The sequence below is a fragment of the Coffea arabica genome, chromosome 2e (assembly GCF_036785885.1).
Source record: "Coffea arabica cultivar ET-39 chromosome 2e, Coffea Arabica ET-39 HiFi, whole genome shotgun sequence".
Classification (NCBI taxonomy): domain Eukaryota; kingdom Viridiplantae; phylum Streptophyta; class Magnoliopsida; order Gentianales; family Rubiaceae; genus Coffea; species Coffea arabica.
Genome location: NC_092313.1, coordinates 68259126 through 68283354, shown reverse-complemented (window position 1 = coordinate 68283354; position 24229 = coordinate 68259126). Strand labels below are relative to the sequence as shown.

At 34.3% G+C, this 24229-nt stretch overlaps 1 protein-coding gene across 1 annotated transcript; it reads right to left on the bottom strand.

The window, feature by feature from the left end:
• Nucleotides 1-7036: 7036 nt before the first annotated feature.
• On the bottom strand, nt 7037-22982 carry LOC113732756 (protein BONZAI 3-like). The gene is made up of 16 exons (XM_027258703.2): nt 22338-22982; nt 19103-19150; nt 18275-18423; nt 18150-18198; nt 17083-17139; nt 15963-16139; nt 15736-15870; nt 14700-14761; nt 14436-14535; nt 14190-14304; nt 13991-14067; nt 13468-13605; nt 11202-11366; nt 10998-11111; nt 10797-10893; nt 7037-7552 (listed from the first exon to the last, which is right to left on the bottom strand). The coding sequence occupies exons 1-16, from the start codon at nt 22527-22529 to the stop codon at nt 7413-7415; spliced, it is 1815 nt and encodes a 604-aa protein (XP_027114504.1). The 5' UTR covers nt 22530-22982; the 3' UTR covers nt 7037-7412.
• Nucleotides 22983-24229: the final 1247 nt, after the last annotated feature.

The window sequence follows — 24229 nt, the reverse complement described above, 5'->3', positions numbered from 1 at the left end:
GAAAATAGCAGTTGAAGTAGCCAGATTCTGGTCAGAAATAGCTGCTGGTACAACCTGTTTTCTCCTTCAACAATTTACAGCTATGGTTGAACGTATGACAATCAATTAGCAGCTGTAAAAGGGATGTTTCAAGCCTCATTTCCTGATTGCATTCATCTATATATAGCCATGGACTTGCAGGATTCAAGATAACTGGGGAGAAGGCTAGAGAAACTCACCAGACATGTAGTTTTCACTAGAGTTTCCTTGGTTCATTAGTATAGTATAGGTAGAGTAGTTTATCTATCTTGTATTTGTAGTTAGATTTGGATGAAGATTGGAGGAGCAAAGATGAAGAGGTCGATCTCATGTGACAAGGGTGATATCTCTTCTACTACTTTCTCTCTTTTATTGGATTTCATGTTTAATTATAATACAAGTTGGCTTTGTGTTTTTATTATGTTTAGTTAAAGTTTATGCCTAGAGTTATGGTTGAACTTGCTATATTTTGTTAATGATGTTTATTTGGTTATTTGGTCATATTATTTTGAGCAAGCTATTTATCACTTTTGGTTATCTAATCATGATTAACTGGCCATTAATTATGATAATCTTAAGGTGTTAAGTTTGCAATGAAAATTGGAATTTAACACTAGTTCAAAGAAGTGATAAGCCTAGGGAGTACACTCACGAAAGTAGAGGTGCACCTATGCGGCTTAAGTGACTTGTTTCATGTAATTTCATAGAAGAAATGAACTTGTAGTTAATTTCATAACCACGAGAGTAGGTATGGCTTAATTACAAGTATAGTTGATTCACTACGAAAGTAGGTTTCACATACATTAGGAAATTACGCCATAACTAATCAAGATAATAGCATTCACTTAACCGATAATCTCATTTGCAAGAGTAGTAAGGAATTCCATATCTCTAGGAGCTTTCTAGTGTTATTTTCTTAAATTTTATATTTGTGGTAGTCTAAATAATAAAGGAGTTTGAAAACATCGGTAATTGCATTCTTCCCTGTGGGATCGACCCTTAATACCCTATACTCGCTCACGATTCGTATACTTGCGATAAATCGCGTGTGGGGTATTTAGGAATTTATAAATGTAAAACTTGATTGGGATGAGCTTAATATTATATGTATACCCCGCGCACGTCAAGTTTTTGGCGCCGTTGCCGGGGAAGATTTGGCAATATCGGTGTGAAGAGCAACTTTATTAGTTTAGACATAATATTAGTTATAATGTGAATGTTATTTTCTGTTATTTTTATATTTTATGTGTATGTGTTTCATTACCTATTTTTCTTACTAATTTTGCTTTTGAGGTTGTTTAAAAGCAATTTTAGGTAATGAGAAGGTTAGGTGAATTGGGAGGACAAAGCTTGAGAAATGAAAGTTTGGCAATGGATGGTTACCAAGTGCAAAGCTCCTTCAACAGAGGTAATCAAGAAATTACTGAAGGTATGTCTTTTGAAGATGGTATAAGGTGCTTAAAGGCTGAATTTGATGTTATGATGCTACAAGTTCAAATGGACAAAATTGTGCAGGAAATTGAACAAATGAGGAATGCAAATGTTTTTAATTCTTATCATGTGATTTGTGACTTGTGTGGAGATTATCATGCTACTAATACATGTATACAAGTACAAAATGTGGATTATTATGATGAATTAGAGCATTACAATCCTTGTTTTGATCAATATAGTGCTAATTGGAACAATTCTCCTGTGTATGGTTGGGATAATCAATGTACTTATAATAATTCCTCATATTTTTACGATTACCAACCTGAATGTGTCCAATATGAATCAAAATCATCTTGGGAGTTGGCAATTGAAATGGTAGCTAATGATTCTAAGCCTTTTTGGGAGTTAGCTTTAGAAAAATTAGCTAATGCAACTTCCAACCGTTTTGATAGGGTTGAAGAGAGAATAGATGAACTGACTTCTCACTTTAGTAGAATACAAGAGAAATTGAATGCATTGTGTGAAGTTATTTCCTCTAAAAATTTGCAAAATGATCCTAGCATGAATGGTAGGAATGTTGTATGTGAAAATGGATTGCATTTGGATGAAAATGATGAATTTCAATTGTGTTTTAATGAGCAAATATCCATTTCACAAGATAATATTTTTGGAACTAATTTTGAGCCCCAAGAGGTGAGTTTTAATGACTCATTTTTCACCCCTCTTGAGGAGTGCATTGAAAGTATAGGTTCTAAGGGTATTGCTGCCCAAGATACTCTCATGGCATTCCCGTTGGTAAGTTCTCAAGTGGTGTATTTTCAAGGTAATATTTATGAAACACTTGGAATAGGTAAGCCACTTCCATTTCTCACATCATTAGATTATGTGGCTTTCACGATAAAGCCACCTTTTAATGATCCACCACGGCCTAAAATGGTGGATTATTCGTTAACTAAGCCTCCTTGAAAAATGAGATGAAATAGTCAAGCTATTGACTTTAAAGAAGCGCTTATTGGGAGGCAACCCAATGTTTGTTTAAGTTTATGTTATTTTGGGGTGATTTTATGTTTAAAGTATGTGTTTGAGTTATTTTGTTATTTTTCATTTGTAGGTATTGGAAATGGAAGCAAAAGTGACCAAATGAGGTGAAAAAGGCAAAGTTTGATCAAGAAACTCAACCCCTCGATTTGAGTAATTGTTGTTTTTGATTCGTTAGAAGGGGTTAAAATGCATGTTTTGATCATTTTACATGTGCATGTATTGAGTATTTTAACAAACAAATGATCTATGATGCATTTTGAGTGTTGGGATACCAATGGTAATTTTTCAAAGTTGGCTTTCTGCAAAAATTTCGCAGAAGAAAACGCATTTGGGCTGAAAACGCGCCTTAGAATCGCGTTTTTCATAATCGCGTTTTCAATTCTGCGCCTATACTGAAGAAAACGCGCCTTCAAAACGCGACAGGAAGTCGCGTTTTCTACCAATTCGCGTTTTCCAGCCTGATCAAAAATTGAAAACGCGCCTTCAGAAACGCGACATGAAGTCGCGTTTTTAAGCATAGCCGCGTTTTCGATCCTGCAAGATATGTGAAGAAACGCGACTTCACAAAACGCGGCTTGGTGGCGCGTTTTGATAAGTCACGTTTTCTGAGCACTTTTTTTTTTTTTTTTTTTGAAAAAAAAAAAAAAAAAAAAAAACCTTGATTCTCTTTTTCTTCTTTTCCTCATATATTTTCTTGTACCTTGAGTTGCTTATTGTATATTTTATATAGGTACATCACCAAAACAAAGGTTTGAAATTACGGATCGCCGTTTTGTTTTATTAAGCCTTTGTTATCACTTTTGTTTCTTATTTTCTATGTTTCGATTATTATTAGTAATGGTTATCCAAATGGAACTCATGAAGCGATGAAGAAAGGCGAACAACGTACCTTGAAGCTTCATACTCAATCACATCATAGGGGAGTATTACTTTCTTTATCTTAATTTTCCTTTTTACACATTGAGGACAATGTGTATGTTAAGTGTGGGGGGAGAATTGAGATTATATATATTGTATGTGATTGACTTATTAGTTGCAAATATTGGACTTGTGTTAAAATTCAAAATTTTTCTAACATCTTGTCCAAAATTGCAAATTTGCCCCAAAAATTTTAAATTTTAAATTTCATCCAAAGGGGTAACAAAGTTCCATACCATTAGTAGTTCAAATTCCTTCTACATTTGAGATAAATATATATGATTTGGAAACTTCTTTTCTCATTTAACTTGGAAATGACTATTATGTGATTATAATTTTGCATTTGTAGGAAAATATATCTTGTGAAGTGGAGAAAATTATGCCTATTTCTTTGCATATTTAATGAAATTTCTTTTCTTTACTTGATTTTATATAGTTAAGTGATAAATATGGTCAATAAGTGCAATACTCTTCACATGATTATTTTTTTAGAAAATTATTATTCTCTTTACTAAAAAAAAAAAAAATGAAGAAACAAAAGAAAAAGACAAAAATAGAATAAGATTTGTTCTACTCCAATGATTCTTGTACTTAGTAACCGGGTGTCTTCATCTAAAAATGTCGACTTTCGCGTAAAACGGTACTTGAATTAAGAGTATGCAAAGCAACTTGAGTATGTGAAGTGTTGAGTAACCGGTGATTTTCATCTAAAAATGTCGATCATCGCGTAAAAAGATACTTTCACAACTTAAGTAATATTTAGCTACGTTATATTAATAAATATCTGTTTAAGTAGAATAAAAAGATGATCATGAGTTTAGAAAGCATTTTATTGACCATATGAGTTACTTACTTGTAAGATTGGGTAAGGATGAAAAATTGATTTGAATTTGTTATAATGACGGTATAATTGGCTCTCCTTTACTTGATATTATGAGTACTTGAACTTAATTGAATAAATTGCATAATGGTTATTTACTTTGTTTTGAGGAAATGAAGTTGAAATGCTACATATGCTTATTTTCAAATTTTGGATCATTGTCGGTTTGTATTTCTTATTGCTTGAGGACAAGCAATGGTTCAAGTGTGGGGGTATTTGATAAGAGTATATTTTACGTATTTTTAGTGTGCTTTATTAATTAGTTTTGGTGTGTTTTATTTAGTTTTATAAATAATTAACTAAGATTCTAGTGAAAATATGCATTTTGTGGTTAAAGTGTGAAAATTGCATTTCTATTGATTTTTATGGTAAAAACTTCATATTTTGTAGGTTTAATGATTCAATCATCAAATGAAGTGCATTGAGAAGATATTTGGATGATTGAAGATGGATTAAAGTGGGGAAAATAAAATATGAAGTGTAAAAGGAAGAAATGCAATTTGAGGACAAAAATCAAGAAAAGTCAGCTTTGACAACTCAGACACATTTTCGTATTTTGACTATATCAGGAGCTACAATGATCGGATCAAGGTGATCTTGGTACCATTTTGAAGCTAAGAGATATATCTGCATTTGGTATGAAGACATCAAAGTCCAATTCGGCTGTTTTCATGGTCAAAATGTCAAAATACAGAAGTAAAAGTCTGCTGCTGAGAGCTGAAAACGCGGAATTGACCAGTCAGTGGTATTTTTATCATATCTCGGTCTAGACAGCTCTAAATTGGATGATTCTTGAGGCATTGGACAGCTATTTCAATGGGCTACAACTTCTATGTTTTTCACAAGAGCTAATTTAGCCGTCATCATAGAGAAAATAGCAGTTGAAGTAGCCAGATTCTGGTCAGAAATAGCTGCTGGTACAACCTGTTTTCTCCTTCAACAATTTACAGCTATGGTTGAACGTATGACAATCAATTAGCAGCTGTAAAAGGGATGTTTCAAGCCTCATTTCCTGATTGCATTCATCTATATATAGCCATGGACTTGCAGGATTCAAGATAACTGGGGAGAAGGCTAGAGAAACTCACCAGACATGTAGTTTTCACTAGAGTTTCCTTGGTTCATTAGTATAGTATAGGTAGAGTAGTTTATCTATCTTGTATTTGTAGTTAGATTTGGATGAAGATTGGAGGAGCAAAGATGAAGAGGTCGATCTCATGTGACAAGGGTGATATCTCTTCTACTACTTTCTCTCTTTTATTGGATTTCATGTTTAATTATAATACAAGTTGGCTTTGTGTTTTTATTATATTTAGTTAAAGTTTATGCCTAGAGTTATGGTTGAACTTGCTATATTTTGTTAATGATGTTTATTTGGTTATTTGGTCATATTATTTTGAGCAAGCTATTTATCACTTTTGGTTATCTAATCATGATTAACTGGCCATTAATTATGATAATCTTAAGGTGTTAAGTTTGCAATGAAAATTGGAATTTAACACTAGTTCAAAGAAGTGATAAGCCTAGGGAGTACACTCACGAAAGTAGAGGTGCACCTATGCGGCTTAAGTGACTTGTTTCATGTAATTTCATAGAAGAAATGAACTTGTAGTTAATTTCATAACCACGAGAGTAGGTATGGCTTAATTACAAGTATAGTTGATTCACTACGAAAGTAGGTTTCACATACATTAGGAAATTACGCCATAACTAATCAAGATAATAGCATTCACTTAACCGATAATCTCATTTGCAAGAGTAGTAAGGAATTCCATATCTCTAGGAGCTTTCTAGTGTTATTTTCTTAAATTTTATATTTGTGGTAGTCTAAATAATAAAGGAATTTGAAAACATCGGTAATTGCATTCTTCCCTGTGGGATCGACCCTTAATACCCTATACTCGCTCACGATTCGTATACTTGCGATAAATCGCGTGTGGGGTATTTAGGAATTTATAAATGTAAAACTTGATTGGGATGAGCTTAATATTATATGTATACCCCGCGCACGTCATCAGCAGATGCTTTTCTCCGTTACAGAGAAAATCCATGGGGAAAATGTGTGAGTTCAAATCCTTTATCGACCGCATATCAACATCACAAAGTCAAGACAGTGTTTATTCCTTTTGCCTAAATCAGGAAGTGCAGCTGAGGACTTTGCAGGTCCAAGCGAATAAAAAAAGGAAAAGGCAAATTAAAAAAAAAAACCCTTTCTGTTCATTGTCAATATTTATTTGGTTCAATTTATCCGAGACTTGTTTTAGAAATGTCATATGGAAAAAGTGTACTTCATACTCAACATTGTTTTGATGACCATTTTGCTATCATCCTTACATTAACAACTCCACCATAGAAGAATCTGAGAACATCTTCTGTAAGTCTTATTTGTATGGGAAAACATTGCATAATTTTAATTAACTTGGAAAGATTGGCTCATACTGCAAACAGAACCCAAAAAAAAAAAAAAAACACAAATTACATTTCCTACCCTCTTTCATCATCCCGAGCCCTAGAAATGCAGAAAATACTGATGAAACGTTCATCCACTGTTACCGTTTGTTAAAAAAAATCTATATGATCCATCAAAATGATAGAACAGATAGCATGGCAGACATCAGCGATCCAGCAAAGTTCACGCCAGACAAGCTTTCTCTTCTGATCTTTTTGGGATAATAATTGTGCCCTATAATTAAAGTGAATAAAAACTGATAGGTATCTACACCGCAGAGCATATCAGGAATCGGGTTCTGGCAAAGACACCGTGCAGATCATGCTGGATAATGATCTAGCTCCAGGCCTCAAATTTCAACACCTTTCCCAGCAGTATTTTAAGTTCTTTACTAGTTCATATTTCAAATGTCTCGAACCAATAAACAATGTAGAAAGGTCTATGCTATTAGAAAATGCACTTGCATGTAAACAATCTGGATGGGGACAAACATCCATACTCTACTACCTACTCTTTTGTACGCCAGGAAAACCAACAGAATCAAAGAATGACATATTTCTTCCACCAAAACAAAGATCTTCGTCTTAGCTATGCTATTTCTCCCTATATTTATATTCTGCAACTTCTGTTAGAAGATTAGATGTTAAGCAACTTTTGAGCATTTTTAGTAGTTCAAACCCCATAAAGGGTTCCCTGGCCTGAAGCATGAACCACATCAGGGAAGTGAGGTCTGATATTCCTGCTACGCATGTAACTCAGGAACTGTCCGGGTAGTTCTTCCAAGAGAACCTGAACAATTGATATCTCTCCACCTGCACAAAGTTAGCAAAAATATCAGGTCATACATTAAGTAGACGAAAGCAATAGGGAGAAATATATCCGTTAGGAAAAAGGTGATTATAGGAGAAAAGGTGATTATAGGACAAAAAGAGACAGAGAAACATTGACAAACAAAGAGAATTTAAAGTGAGCTGAAGCTGCCAACAACTTGAACTAACTTCTTAAAGCATAACTTAATCAGCGACCTATGCTGATCTATAAAAAGCCTTGCATGTATCATTTTGAACACCATGCACTCCACCAATCCGTGTCCAAGATCTTCCACGCCATTTATATTCACATTGGATGTAATTTTCATTACCACTTTGTAAGTTAACTCCCAAAGTTCCCATTCACTACATGAGGAGATCTTGCTCAAAGTTGATTATTACTACAGCCTGTCTTCTATTTAATACATAATTTCATGAATAGAAGTTTGAATAGCTATGGCCAGTGATGACAGTCAATGCAATGTCAACTGTGAACCAGTCAGAGGTCCACGAAGAGTAAATAAGAGAAGAATCTTCAAAAACAGGCTCCAGCTTCGAAGAACGTTCCATGGAGATGTTCAAAATATATTCCTTAAGGCAGCGAGAAGTAAGTACTCCAAAAGGACAGTGGAACTAATCGAGGGAATTGGATTTTACAACAAACCTTCAAGGCACCTATAACTATTGTCATGACCGTAGTTCACATTCCTGATCACATTGTGTTTAACAAGTATTTGAGGCAAAACTTGCAATTAGGTCTGAGTTCAACAACTTAGTTTTCAGTCAAGAGTATAGTAGTAACTTTGATCAAATCTGTAATCATATATCACATGGTTGTCATTAACATTTCAAAGGTTATAATTAGAAGTGGCAAAATGGATATATGGTTGATAAATGGTTTTAGTTAAATGGATAGTGGATCAAATTGATCCAATCCAATTAAAACCATTTAATAAATGGATCTAAATGGATGTCATTTAAATGGATAGTGTAAACCATGATCCATCCATTTATCCATTTACTCTCCCAAATCCTAAATTTAAGATCCAAATGTTTTTTTCCAAAAAATACAGATCCCCAAAGTTCTATCCTTAAATCACCTAAAACCTTTTGGTAATAACAAATGCTTGTACTACTACTCTATTTCAGTACTTCATAAAATTAGTTTAGTTCCAAGAAAATTTAACTGCTGTGGTCAATTTAACCTTTCGTCATTACTTTAAATATCATTTTGTAAAGTAATGAACAATTAAGAACTTGGCTACATTTTTATAACTTTTGAATGAATTGAATACGGCTTTACAGTGAAAAGAAGTTTACGTTTCCAATTTTTTGCACTCCTGTTCAAGAGTGATGTCTAAAATAAAAGTGGAGTTTTAACAAGAAATCTTATGTTATTTGACAAGTAAAATATTTTCATCACATGTACACGTAGTACCTAAAAATGTATGAAACTCCTTATTATACCATTGATATACAAGCTACCTTATATTACTTAATAAATTAGGTGCCTTTTTTTTTGGATAGTTGGGTTAGGTGATAAGGGGAGAGGGATTGCAAGTATGAGGATTTGGAAAAAAAAAAAGTTGTCATTTACATATCTTAACCAATGTTGTGGGGACACTTGTTAGAAAAATTCGTTTTATAAATAAAAGAATTAAAAAAATAAAAATTATTTTGACACTGCATGATGCATTCTCGCTTTTTCTTTACTTCAGAATATAAATGTTTGCAATCATTACTACATGAGAGTTTAATTAAAAAAAAAACAAGAGTAGAGACTAAAATATAATTTTGAAAAGGATGGAAGACGTCTAGGAACTAGATGCAAATAAAATGCAATTAATGTTATTGGCAACTTGGCATGTGAGGAAGTTATGAAGGAAAGAAGACATATGAGGAAGTTATGAAGAAAAGAATAGATGATCCCACAAGATTTTATCTCACATTTTTATAAATGTGTTTTCTATTTTTTAAGTTAAATGGATGTATATGGATAAGATGGATAATCCATTTAAATCCACCAACATAATTGAATTTAAATGGTTATCCATTTAAAACCATTGAATTTATATGGATCATCCAAATCCATTTAAGGTTGGTTTATATGGATGGATTGGTGGATATGAATCCATTTTGCCACTTCTAGTTATAATTACTTCTGCAGACAACGAGAATGGAGAACTAGAATAGTTTCACAGTTCAATACTAGAAACAGGAGGAAAATGATTAATTTGTGAAATCATTCAAGTTCTCCAAGTACCAAAAATATTTTACCTCTTTCAATATTCTTTATTCCTTTTAGTATACATCCACCTCTCAGACAATCTTCAGGCATCAGAACCCATATTCAATCTTAACTCATCATGCATCCAATCCTTTTATCAAACCAAAACCAAAACTTAAGACTAAGAACCAAGTATAGCATCAAGATGGTTATAACTTTCCTGTGCAACCATGTATCTCGTTTCTTAACAAGTTCAGTGTCTTACGTAAAGAAATTATAAACTGAATCACTTCAATTAGCTTAAACAATATGAGCATGATCCAACTACAAAGTTCTCCAAGTTCAAGATTTTTAGTGCCTTTTGAATCCACTAAATTTCATTTAAGCACATACCAAAAGCGAATAAAAGATAACTAGTTTCGAGCCATAAGCTTTCTCAACAATCTGGGGATTTGGATCACCAACTGTTCACAGTCCATTAGGCAAACAGACTCAGAAATAGCACTTTAAACTTCTAACTTGGGCCTATTAGGGAAAGCCACCATCCAGATAGGTTGTCACACTCTCCCCCAACCCCCCCCCCCCCCCTCCCCAACACAAAAAAAAGGGGCCAAAAAAAATGCAAAAAACACAGGAACTGAAGAAAGGAACCACACAGAGTAAAATGTTCACGTGGACCATGTGTGCTGACAAAACTAAACTGTGTCTTGCATTCGATGAAATGAAACTCCAAGAGCTAATCAACAACAGCCAGGTGCCTAGATGGCTATAAGAGCTTGGCCAGTTCTAAGAGGCAATAAAAAATTATCTCGGAATAGGGTAGTTCCATCGTAATTGTCCTATGTCAACTAAATTGTTAATATAAAAGCTAAAAATTCGATGTGTTGAATACCTACCAAAGGATGCAAAATAACTACTAAGGTTATCCCCAGAAGAAGAATAGGTATATATACCTAACAAGTGGTCTTTCTATTAGAAAAGAATCATATGCTAGTATAAATTAAGTGAATAAGCACTTACGATGTACTTCACGCATAGGAACAAACTGAACTATGTCACGCGTAGCTACCCTTCCAGTTGAACTCTCTAATCGATGTCCATCATCAGCATCAAGGACCTGCCAAATGAAATGATTTTTTTTTTTTCACATGCAAACTCGCTGTATGGACCTAGTCAAATTCCAGCTACAAAAGTTACAAAATTACAACAGTAAGAATGTACCTCCATTTGAGTAAAATCTGCTCCGCCAACTCCAACAATTAGGATGGAAAGTGGCAGGTCAGATGCCTTGACCAAAGCGTCTTTAGTTTCTTGGATGTCACTTATGACTCCATCCTACCAGAAGGCAAAATTTGCTATATTTCAGGAGCAAAGAGTAAAACTACGCTGCAAAGACGATAAAATTCAAGTATTTACTTTGCATACCGTTATAATTAGCAAGATGAAATACTTGTTCTGGTTGACAGAGAGGGAGCCACCAGCAATTTCTGCCGCCCTGTTAATAACTGGACCAAACAATGTGGGCCCAGAAAGGGTGACATTATACAGTGTACTTGAATAAGCAGCCATAATGCCTTCTATACCTGTAACCTACAATAAAGAATACCAATCAAATGAAACAACTGTCACAGAATTCAAAATTTGATTAACAAGAAATTCAAGTTTTAACATTAATTGATTAACAAGAAATTCAAGTTTTAACATTAATTGATTGCTGAAACATATGCAACGTTGGGATAAATATAGTCAACTTCAGTAGCATCTCCTTGACTTAAAAATCAGTCAAGTGGTATACCCAACATGACAATGACACGGATTAAGTGCTATAGCGGATCTCATTTAATTCTGATACTCTTAAATGAGAGGAAAAAGTCCTCAAGCTACAATTTTACTCTGCTGGTGTCCCTGTTTGAATCAAATATTTTTTTCAATCTAACCAATGTTCCAGCTCATATGCAATGGAGAAATTGATTTGAGAGAGAAGTGAATTTTGCTATGGAATTAGAAAACTAAAAGCGTTCAGATTGCATGCTTTAAAATGGTAAAACATCACAATGTGGGAGAATTTTTAAACTATATTTTTTTCCCTCAGCTGCTTTCATAACTTATTGATTAATTTGGCAAAAGAAATTATGTAACTTTTTGCTTGAGCTTACTTGACTTGGCATAGGTGGATATGCTGAAGAAGCGGCTTATAATATCAAATATTCTATAGCCTCAAATCTGTAAAATTTAAAGTTTCAGATTTACAATGAGACTTCTCCTAAATATCAACACTCTGTGAGCAAATTGTGCTGACAAAAATATACCGACATTCTACCGCCTGTTTGGTTGGGAGGTTTTGTACCCTTCAATGGGAATAAGAGGGTAATGACTCCCATTGATGGTGTTTGGTTGACCACTATGACTTTTTTCATTACCCAATTTTAGGTCTTCCAACATCCAAAACCCATTACCCACCAATTTGGGCACTTTCACTTCTCATTACCGAGCTTGTAGAAGAAGATCTAAAATAAGCCCAAATTGAAGTGGAAAAAGATAGAAGAGAAAAAGAAACACATATGCCTTCTTCCTCCTCCATACTGCTGCTTCTCCTCCACCCTTGCCCTTCTACTTCATCCCTCCCCTCTCCTACCCTCCATGCTACTGCCGCCTCTCTCCATCCCTCTTGCCCTTCTACTTCATCTCTTACCACCTTCCTTCCATCTCTTTCATGGCACTAGTTAATTTTTTTTCCCAATAGAGATTAATTTTGCATAACAAATTTGAAGTTGGAATTAATGGGTTGGTTTGTATACAGGATCATGTCGCAACTCAATGACATATACACCAGTAGGCAGCAGTGGTGAAGGCAATGGGAGGTGGGGCCATAGTGGTAGTAGTGGGCAAGGGATTAACAGGAAGGAAAAAAAGGAAAAAAGGAATCGAAATTAAAAAGTGGAAGAAGGAGATGGGTTCGTAATGCCCAAGAAATCAAGTGTAGCGAAAAAAACAAAAGAAGGAACAGGTTGTGGAGGGAGGTGGTGGTGGAGTGGGCAAGAGATGAAAGGGGGAAGGAAGCTACAAAAAGTTCAGGGATATATATATTTTTTTCGAATTTTTGAAAAAGTCATCCAATTCCATAATGACTACCAAGCATTGGATTTCATCAAAAGGAATCTACACAAATCCATTATCATTGAGGGGGTCTTTCATAGTGATTATCATTGCTATTCCTTAGTAGCATCCAAACGGGTGGTTAATGATAGACATTATCTCTCATCCATCTTTTGATAGTCAAAAGAAATAACCACGCATACACTCATCAGTTATCAATTGTTAAGGAGTTTTTAGATATGAACTAACACATGTGACCCATTCCAGAAGCCTGTATCACCGGTCTTAACCAAAATGTACCTCCATAAAAGGTGATTGCAGGCCATGGTACCATTATCAAGTGGACCATCAGGAACACAATCAAGTTCTGTCTCTCTAGTAACTTGAAAGTAAAACTATCTAAGTTCACATACTTGTGAGGACCACATTATGAAACTAAATAATCAAACACAAGCATAAAACAATTTTCTGTTGCTCATCAGCCAACCCAAGATAAAGGTAACTGAATGCAGGAAGCACTGCAAATGGAATCAAGCGATATGGATGACGCATAAGATGTTTTTAGACAAATACTAACTATAAAAGAGATTGTCACCTCAGAGTCAGTAGGGCTTCTGTTCAAGTTGAAACAATGGGACACTGAACCACCAAATGTTTTTCCACCAAAACCCCAAGCTGGAAAGCGTCTATCAGAGTCATAAAACTGTACAACTTCCCCAACATCCATTATAGCCTGTAATGATTTTCATTTAATCATTCAACTATAAGTTTTTAACATCTGAAGTACGAGAAAAAGAGAATTGCATTCATAAAATTTTCTGCTACTTCCAGATAAGTCATAAATGCAGACACACGAAACTGAAACTCACACACACAACTTATGGCATTATGTTAGCTTTGTGAATTGATCCAATTAAATTCCTACTACCAATATAATAAGTTTTAGAAAATTAAGGCCAATATACAAGTCCAATTTACATCATCATCCATCTACTTAACATAAGTGAAGTTTTAAGCATATCGTTAATTTAGAAAATTTCAGATAGCACAAAAAGCTCAACAAAAGAGATGACTGGAAATGTATAAGGAGGAAGTGTAAGAGGAAGAGGTAAGACAACCTGCTGGTAAGCATTCAGGCGCCCTGAAGGATCAATATAATGCAAGGAGTCCAAATTATGAGGATTTCCATTTGAAGCTGAATAAAAAGGAAGGTGAAAGAGGAACAGAAAACTGTAAATAGAAATATGGAGATTGACCAAAAAAGAAAGATATAACCAAATTGTTAAAGGCCCAAAAAAGGTTTACAAGATCACTTACCAGTAAAGTCAACTGCAACCATGAAATTAAGCTCAAACCCACTCGAAATGTAATCAAGGAAACTGTATAGTTGCTTCTTAACATACCCATCCACAAAGAGCTGACCTTCGGTAATCTACAAATAGGTAATGCAGCAAGAGATGAAGGATGAAGGAGACATACATGCAAGACAAGGGTCATATCCATTGGCTAATGGAAATAGATCCATAAAGCACTGATAACACGAGCACAAGGAGATAACTAAACCTTTTCAACTCGCCGTAAATGAGATGGGGGTGAAACAAGATTTACTCCAGATCTAGTTTGGTGAAGGTGTTCCAGCTCTGCCACTGTTTTTTGTAGTTTCCTGTTAAGATTTGAAGCTACGCCATTAGTTATGACCCGGGGAACAGATGGAAGGAGGAAAACTGAACATCAAACATTAAACAGAACCATTGAGGATAAAATAACGGAACATTAGAAATAACAAAATAGCATACCGAAAAAGTGGAATGAGAAAAGTGAAATTACCCAATGAGAACATGATTGCCACTGCTGTTGAAATCAAAACATTCGATTATCAACGGGTTATCCTGCAATGCAGGCCTTTGTTATTAGACATTGAGTGCATGAAAATGTTAAATATGGGGGGGATCCATGCTGTAACTTAATTTGTTCCTGTTTCTATGAGTTCTCCAATCTAGCCCTGGTGTATTTTCTCCAAATCTAGCCTCATATATCTTCCTAATTTATCATTCTTGAAACCTCATCTCTGATTTTGCTTTTCTTTTCTATTTAGGCTCAAATTCGTATTGCTGGAAAACATGTCCCAGAAATTATTTTCCCTATATTTGGGTGTTAGGCTGCATGCTATGTCAAGAATTTTTTTCCGAAAGAAAAGGTTTTACCCGTTCGCATAAAAACAACTTACGTAAAGCTTTTACTGAAGTTGATTCTCTACTTCCTCTTCCAAAACAAAAAGCTTACCCTCTAAGCATCCCTTTCTCTTCAATTATTCATCCTCTCTCAAACACACTAATTTGTGGGTTCCTTTTCCTCTCTTATCTCGAACACACATTTACTTATTCCTCTGCCTCTCTCTTCTTACACATAGGCAGAGACAGAGAATTTCATGTATGGCTTCATGGATTCATGGGAGGTACACCAATATGGCATTGATTTTGTTTGGATCAATTGGTGGCATCTTGTTGGGTACATATCTTATTCAATACTACTTAGAATCTTTACTGGGTCTTCTATGATTATGAATGCTTGCGAAAATAATTTTGATTGTCTTTTCGGTCTTGAATTGATGGTGATGTTTGTAGGAGTGGTTTAAGAGGTGGTGGTAATAGTACTGGCATACAGGTGGTTCAAGGAAATCTTGTAGTATTGGATGTTAGTTGTGAGGAAAATATTATCAAAAGGTAAACCAAACATTAGAAAATATTGGAAAAATCAACTATTGTCAGGGAAATGATTTCAGCGATCATATTTTCTAGGGGAAAACATTCTGTAGGCAAACAAACGAACCTTTCATTCAGCACAAAGCGAGCAGGAAGCTTACCTTGCTTATGTATTGCTGCATGGTTAGACATAGCGGTTTCCACACTGGATTCAAGTTGTTGTTTATGACTTCTGTCTTGAAAATTGGAATAGAACCCCCACTCTCAGCAATCCTAGAGATTCTAAGAAAAGGATCCTGAGAACAGGAAAATAAGAACAAGATTATAAAAAAAAAAAAGTTGAAATAGCTTTAAACTTCATCACAATTGATATTTACAAAATCCATACACTTTTAGAAAACAGATCCTTGTTATCAAGATGATGACAACGAAAGGTCATCTCCACTGCATTCCTTGAAGCTACAGTTTCCTCTGCTTGGACAGTAAGAGTACCCAAGCTTTTCAAGCCACGACCATCTCGATTGTGAAGATTCAAGGTCAAAGTTCTGTTTCTTTTAGTAACAATCTGGAACCACAGAGACTCAACATTATAGACTGTATCCACAATGAAAAGGATGAAGCAATCCAATTTCATAATGCCTCTTATCAGGAAAAGACAATGCCATCTCCATTTCAAGTTCGCAATACATGGAACATTGCAGCATCAGTAAAAACTTCATAATTTATTAAAGCAAGAAAATAATCCAATCTACTATCTGGAACCACAAAAACTCGACATTATAGACTATCAACAATGAAAAGGATAAAGCAATCCTATTTCATAATGTCTCTTATCAGAAAAAGACAATGTCATCTCCATTTCAAGTTCATTAATACATGAAGCATTGGAGAAACAGCTAAAAACTTCATAATATATTAAAGCCAGAAAATAATCCAGTATACTATCTTCAGATTTTTTCTGTATATTTGAAGATACTTCAATCTTCATCTATTGTGCTTCCAATTCTTTTTATGCTAACTAAATCACTACGATCTTAACTTACGGCTAGCATTACCAAAATTGGGGTCTCTAATAGGATCAATCAGAAAAAAAATACTGAGAGTGGAGATTTAAAGGAAAGAATACTGACTATATAGTTTACAAATCCTTAAACTTGAAATAAAATAGTTTAAAAAAAGACTTTGGGGTGGCAAAAAATTCAAACGTAGAAACTGAGCATAAAACTCAAAATCAACATCAAATCTAGGAGAATTTCTAACAGTTACGACTTATAGTAGATATTAATTCAATTAACTGGTGCATACAGGCTGCTCCACCCATTCCTCAACACCCACCCTAATGTTGCAATGGAGAAGGGTAAAGGCCGCATCATTCCTGTGTACTATAGTAAAAGACACTTATTTCCAGGAACTAACACAATTCGTCAACCCAAAATACACTACTGCATTAACTATGTCTGCAGCAACAGTAATGTGTTACAGTTGTTAACCAAATGCAAGTAACTCACCTCAGAGAGAACACAACTAGCTTCACCAAGAAAATCTTGATCCTTCAGCTTCAAGTTCTGCAAGATTGCAAGGACAAAGATTCGCTTAAGCTTCCATATAGATCTGAAGCCTAATAGCTCCAAAATTTCATGAACCAAATTAAATGCTAACTCAATCTAAATAAGCAATCATTCAAACATGATCACACCTTAACCTTGATGGACAGTATTCACCAATACTTATCAATTACATCAAAAGTTGAGCTATTCCATTCTTTACTAGTGATCAAACAGTATTAGTGATTCAGAAATAATTCCACATTTTTTCAGTATGGTGAAAATCCAACAGCAAGTGGACTATAGGTGCTGCATAATTTCTTCAAAATCATTAGCTTTACCAATCTTTTAGAGGTGGCTGTCCGATCCAAAAACTAACTCAACAAATAAAAATCAAGTTTCAAGGACTAGAACTCAAGACATTTATTGACCACATAAAATATGATAAATGACAAGTCCCAACCCTATATATATATATATATATATATATATATATATATATATATATATTATCTGCTTCCAGAAGAAATCGAAGAATTTTTTGGGAATCCTACAAGATCCGTTCGTTCTTTTTTCTCTGATAGATGGTTAGAGCTTCATCTGGGTTTGAATCCTACTGAGAGGTCCACTAGAGACCAAAAATTGTTGAAGAAACAACAAGATCTTTCTTTTGTCCCTTCCAGGCGATTGGAAAATAAAGAAATGGTTAATATATTCAAGATAATTACGTATTTACAAAATACCATCTCAATTCATCCTATTTCATCAGATCCAGGATGTGACATGGTTCCAAAGGATGAACCGGATATGGACAGTTCAAATAAGATTTCATTCTTGAACAAAAATCCATTTTTTGATTTATTTCATCTATTCCATGCCCGGAACAGGGGAGGATACACCTTACACCACGATTTTGAATTAGAAGAGAGATTTCAAGAAATGGTGGATCTATACATATATATATATATATACACACGTATATATAATTGTAGGATTACTGAATCAATAGCAGAAAATATAGCATAGAATACCTTCACAGGTAGATTGTGGTATTGCGAATCAACGTCATAAACATGAAAGCTGCACGGGGGAAAATGGATAGTCAAGATGCTATGAGCACAAAAGGAAGCAAATAAGAGGTTGTAGTAAAGCTTACATCAATGGCTGAACAATCTCAAATTGATAATTGACACTGATTTTTTGAATCCAAGTAGGTTCCAGATTATTCATAATCACTTCTGTTCGACCAAGTTCTTCAAGGGTTCCATTCCTTTTCTTTGCATAAACCACAGCCATTGGATCGCTCTGTTGCCAGGTAGAAAACAACATTCATTTGTAAGATGCTTAAATTTGAAAGACCAAGATTTCGATAGGCAAGTAATAAGATTACAGTACTAGAGCACCAGCAGAGGTGCCAATAAGACCTGAAAGCTGACAACAAATACTGGCTTATTAGTGGATGAGTGGAATGAAATGAAGTTCTTGAAAACACAAAGATCTCAAAAGTAACTTGAAAATCTTGCAACTCTAAAATTCCAAAGTTTGGAATTGCTGAATCCAGATTCTTTCCTTAGTTTCTGAAATTTCCACATGACAAGCAGTAGAGCAGGCTTCCATAACTTTTAGAGGAAAACTATTTACATAGCTAGAGAAGCACTTGATAAGTAAACTTCCCAAACAAACTCTTATATCTTCAACAGTTAGTCTCAAATTTTAAATCCAGAAAAGTCAATGCAATAACTGGACTTAAACAGAAATCCATAAAACATGAGACTGAATTTAAATGTGTAACCTGACCAATTACTTGTTACTCTACAGCTTAGGTGGGGATACAAATAATGGTCTCTTGATTATTTATAGCCAGAGGAAAATTGATGACCAACAAAATATTATACATATATGTACATGTACATCATGCAAACAAAGAAACACAAGTACAGAGAGAGAGAGATTTACATGGCCAAATTCAACATGATGTGCATACCTTTGAGATAATATCACGATCACGTAACTTTGAAGCTGACACAGACAACTGCAAGTAGCAAACTCAGTTAAACCAACTGTCTATGTGATGGACAACAAAATCAAGTAGGATCCTTCTATAAACAAATATAAAATACAAACAAGAATGATACTAATATGGAGAGAGAACTGGTTCAGATATATTTACTAGTAAAGCTATACAAAAATCAACTTCCAACTGTTGTATTTTGCCTATTGTCAGCAGACGGATTCCAAAATCAGAAAATAGCTTGATCATCTGAGTTTGTCATATTTTCAACAGTCTAAAAATTGTAGTCACCTTTCAACCCCATGCATTATAAACTTGGAGCATTTTTTCATGGGTCCATTGCTTAACTAACAAGTACTAGTAATTGTAATAGCAATAGTTCTCCAGATTATAAAAAAGATAGGTGTCCTGCCTTTTTTTTGAAGGAAAACTACTTTTAATGTTGAACCATCCTAGAAAAAGGATGAGTTTTCAGAAGCAAGCAACTTTTATGATAATAATGCTGTAAGAAACCGCATCATATGATAGATGGTCAACAACATTGCATGATTAATGGCCCCACAATGTAAGGACCACCATCTGTTGTTTTATGGCCACTTTCTGAGGAATATTGGCAATAGCATGTCTGTTCAGAATAAATAAGGTTTCTATCGCAAGACATATTTCCACATACTGAAACCATTGCAAACAAGAATACATTTTTGGTAAGCGTTCTTCTTCTACCGTTCGCAATATAGAAAGACATTGGCCCAACTGTAAATCCAGTATGAGATAACTTACTGCAACTGCTTAATAATGGGACAACTAACTAAATTGACCCATTGTTTCAACAATGCAATAATAATTTCTAGTAAAACCTCCAGGATCATATGGTTCACAGGAATGGAAAAAGGAACAAGACCCTGGATGAGTATCACCAAAAATGACGCCAAAGATAATTCCTATTCCATTCTGTGCAAATACAAGCCAGATAAGAACCTCCATTCCTTTTCTAGTGACTTGTAATCCTTGTTGTCAATCTAGAGTGACTTGATTTTTACCCTTTCCCAAGAAGTATTAGAAATTCCATAACTAAATACTTTTAAGTATGCAACATATACAGCAAGATCTAAATACCAGTTTACGGATCAAATTAAATGTAAAACCTGTTTCCAACAAAATATTCAAAATTAGTCGGTATCAACAATGTTAGGACAGCAGTTTTTCAATGATTCATACATGTTCAAATAGTACATTGTGTAGTAATAATTTGCAAAATAACGATTTTTATGGATTCAAATTTCTTTAACCATCCAAGAATCAGATTTATAACCACTTGTTTCTTTGCCAGATATATGCTATTTCTTATAGATTAAGACAAATTTCAGTCATTGGACAACTTCAAAGTCAAAATAATCATGAACTTTTCAAGGCCTTTGTTTCATTTTGTGGAAGGAAGAGAAACATGTTTTGTTGCATTTAAGGAAGCAGTGACAATAATTACCATCTGTCCATTCTCAACTAAATTATGAATACTGATAGTGACATATTGTGATACTTCAACTATCGACGAGTAAGTTGCTGATGGTAATATGCATGTCAAAATGAGATGCCAATGTCAATTGAACCTTTGTCAGGTAAACCTATTCATCACATGAAAGCATTGAATATAGCCAGATATATGATTAATCCTTTTATATGCTCTACCTGAGGGTAATATCCTTAATCCTAAAGGATAAACAGGGAACAGTTTCCTACATTTCCATGTACTCTAGATTATAATCCAACAAATTCCATTCCATTCCATTTTTGCATATTTATAAAGGCAATGCTATGATTTTGAAACATGACAAAAGATCAGAAACCAGATTTACTACCTGAATTCACTGTGCGGTTGCATGAATATGAAGAAGATACTGCTGACAAAATACATAAATAAGAAAACAACTAAGCATGACATGGAATACACCATATTCTTTTGTCCTTATGGCTGAATGGCGCTATAAAATCAACAATTATAATCTAACTCCACTTTTTAGCTTTGTTTTCAGGCCAGTATGTGAGAGTATTATTTAAAATCAACAATTATGATCTAAGTTTGTTTGGATAGAGTATTATTTTATTTGGAATAATTACTGTAGCACTTTTTGTGATATGATGTATGTGAGATAAAAAGGTAGTTGGGAATATAAAAAGGTGGGTTAAGAAATGTGTTTATGATACAAACAAAATATTATTTGAGATAATTTCCTATCCAAACACTCCTCCCTTGATTTTGTCACCACACAAGAACAAAAGAAACTCCTGTTCTGGTGGTCATTCTTCAAGACAAATAAGGAACAAGTTAATATACCAAAATATTTTACAATTTCTCACCAGAATCAACCAAAAGAAAAACTCACCCAACAACCCCAAGTTAAACTTCTAAGAATTTAATGTGGATGGAGCGAGCAATCAACTTATAGCACTACAATTCAGTTTGAGCAATCACAAGGCATCGTCCTACTAGTCCGAAATAATGGAACCAAATTAGGGCAGCAAATATTTTTTATTATGCCCCGTGATGACCCCATTTGAGCCTATTGTTGTTTTCCTAGATAGATTTCCTTAATCACATTTGTCTATTGAGCGCAAGATTTTTCACTTTCAACAAGTTAAAAAGTAGAACTCCCACAATTATCATATCCTTCTCTTTCAATCTTATATCATGATTTTCTGGCTCACTAATAATCAACCTGTCATCTTTTCTCACACTTTCCATCTCAAATATCACTTAGATTTTAGTTCTCTTTTTCACAATAGTCTATTGAAGGCGAGTATCTTCACTTTCAACAAGTGCTTACCTATATCTTGAAAATCATACTCATTCTCAAAGCCCTTTTTTTTAAAATCTTTTTCCTCATCTCGAATTTTTGAAACTAAACTGTACCTTGCTCACTAGTCAGCATAATTCAATATTCTTGAAAAGAATTTTGAAACAAGGTATACATATCGGAAAGAAAAACTCAAATACTGCAAACAATGAAAACAAAAAATAAAAGACCATTAAACAAATAGACGACTTGAAAAGTCAGACAGCATAAACAATTCCTGTAAGTACAACGTTTGACGGAGACAATTCAATTCTGAACAAGGGTTTAGACTATTGCTCCCATGTTGACCACAGTTAAGTTTTAACCCTCATTTTTTTCTTTTTTTATTTGGTGGGGATAATTGTACTAGTACAGACCTCGAGTTTCGTGTAAAGGGCTTGGACACCTTTAGTCTGGAAGAAAAATTCCACAGCATCATTGTGCCCGGAGGCGGCGGCCCCGGCTGCGCTTCCAGCACCACCAAAACCCTGGGCCCCCAGGTGGCCCACAATTCCACCTCCTCCGACAGCTTGTTGCCCTCCTTTCACATCAGAAAAACATCCCCCCATTGCTTATCTCCTTGTCTAACAAACTAACAAACAAACAATTTCCAGTAATTCACCTTCTTTCTTTCTTTCTTTCCTTCCCTCCCTTGGCTTTCGCCAAATTTCACTTCCAACAAAGAATCAGAAATCATCACGGTCTTCATGTATATATACACAACACAACCCCCTTGCCCTGTCAGTTCCTGACGCGTTGCTAATTGGATGATTAATTTTCCAGCCAATTTCGCGGCGATAAATGTTTCGAACCGCTCTTTCAAAAGAACCATTATTACTAGTAGCTTCCAGTAGCATTTAGACTAATTTTGTTTACGAGGGAAAATAGCCAATTTCATCCTTAAACTTTTCATTAGTGCTGATTTAGTCCTTAACTTTTATTCCTAACCAATTTGATATGTGAACATATTTTGCAGTTCCAATTAAGGATTTCCGTGGCAGCTTCACCACCTAAAACTAATCTGACTCTTAACTGACCAACCAAACAATGGTATTTTGGGAACATCACTTATGGGGTTATAATAAATCAAGTAAATTGTGTAAAAAATCACAATATTAAACTTTTAAAAAGTTTTATCTGTTGATTTTTTACTTGATTTAAAATTTTTATTTGGTGATTTTTTATACGATTTACTTGTTTAATTACAGTCTTGTGATAATACCCCTATTTAATTAGTCAATTAGGAGCTAGATCAGTTTTAGGTAGTGGTGCCACCGCGAATGTCCTTAATTGGAACTGCGAAATAAGTTCAAATATCAAATTGATCCGAAATAAAAGTTAGGGACTAAATCGACACTAACAAACAATTTAGGGACAAGATTGGCCATTTTTCCTTGTTTAAGATGGGGACTGGCGACCAATTCTATGGTTCCACTTATACTCTGGACGTAAAATTTTAAAAAATAATAATTAAGGTTTGAATACTCGAAACGAAATCATGAAGAACATGCTTGGCCATATGCGGGCTAAATTAATATATTCATGTGGATAGAGCGTGCCAGCGGGAGGTCGGGTTTCAACCCTTATATTAGTGCGCATTCGAAGGATTACGAAATTTCTTGATTTATTCAACGAATATCGACTGTATGTAAGATAAAAAAATGTGACAATCAGCTTCTATTAAGTATTATGATTCATGAATTGTCACTTTCACTCTTCAATTTTGTGATTTTTTGGCATTTTGAGCCTGTAGAACTATGTTACCTTGCTAGATCCTCAATTTTAAATTGTAGACCAATAATTCTTAGGATCCAATTAGATTAGATACCAAAAAACTAATTATTAATAGGGAAAATATGGTTTATTTTGAAAGCCACCATTTCAATTTCTTTGAAAGGTGGGATATGTCTTCGAAAAATAGAAAAAGAAAAAGAAAAAGTGGAATAGAACCTAACAGTTATAGTTACAGTTAAACTCTATTTCAAGTTTTAGTTCTTTTTGAATTCTGATTATGATTTCAGTTCCTCCCAATTATACTTAGTTAAGCATAGTTATAAAGTTGATTCTGTTCAGAATAAAGGGAAACCAATGTCAATGAATTTAGACAAAAGAATTCAAAATTTTGTGATATTATTACTAAATAAGGAAAAGAAATATAATACCAATTATATCAAAAAAATACCAATTAAATAATACCAAATACTGTTTCACTTTATATTAAAAAAAGTTGATTTGGTTTTTTTTTTTAACAAATTTTTAATAGATAGTT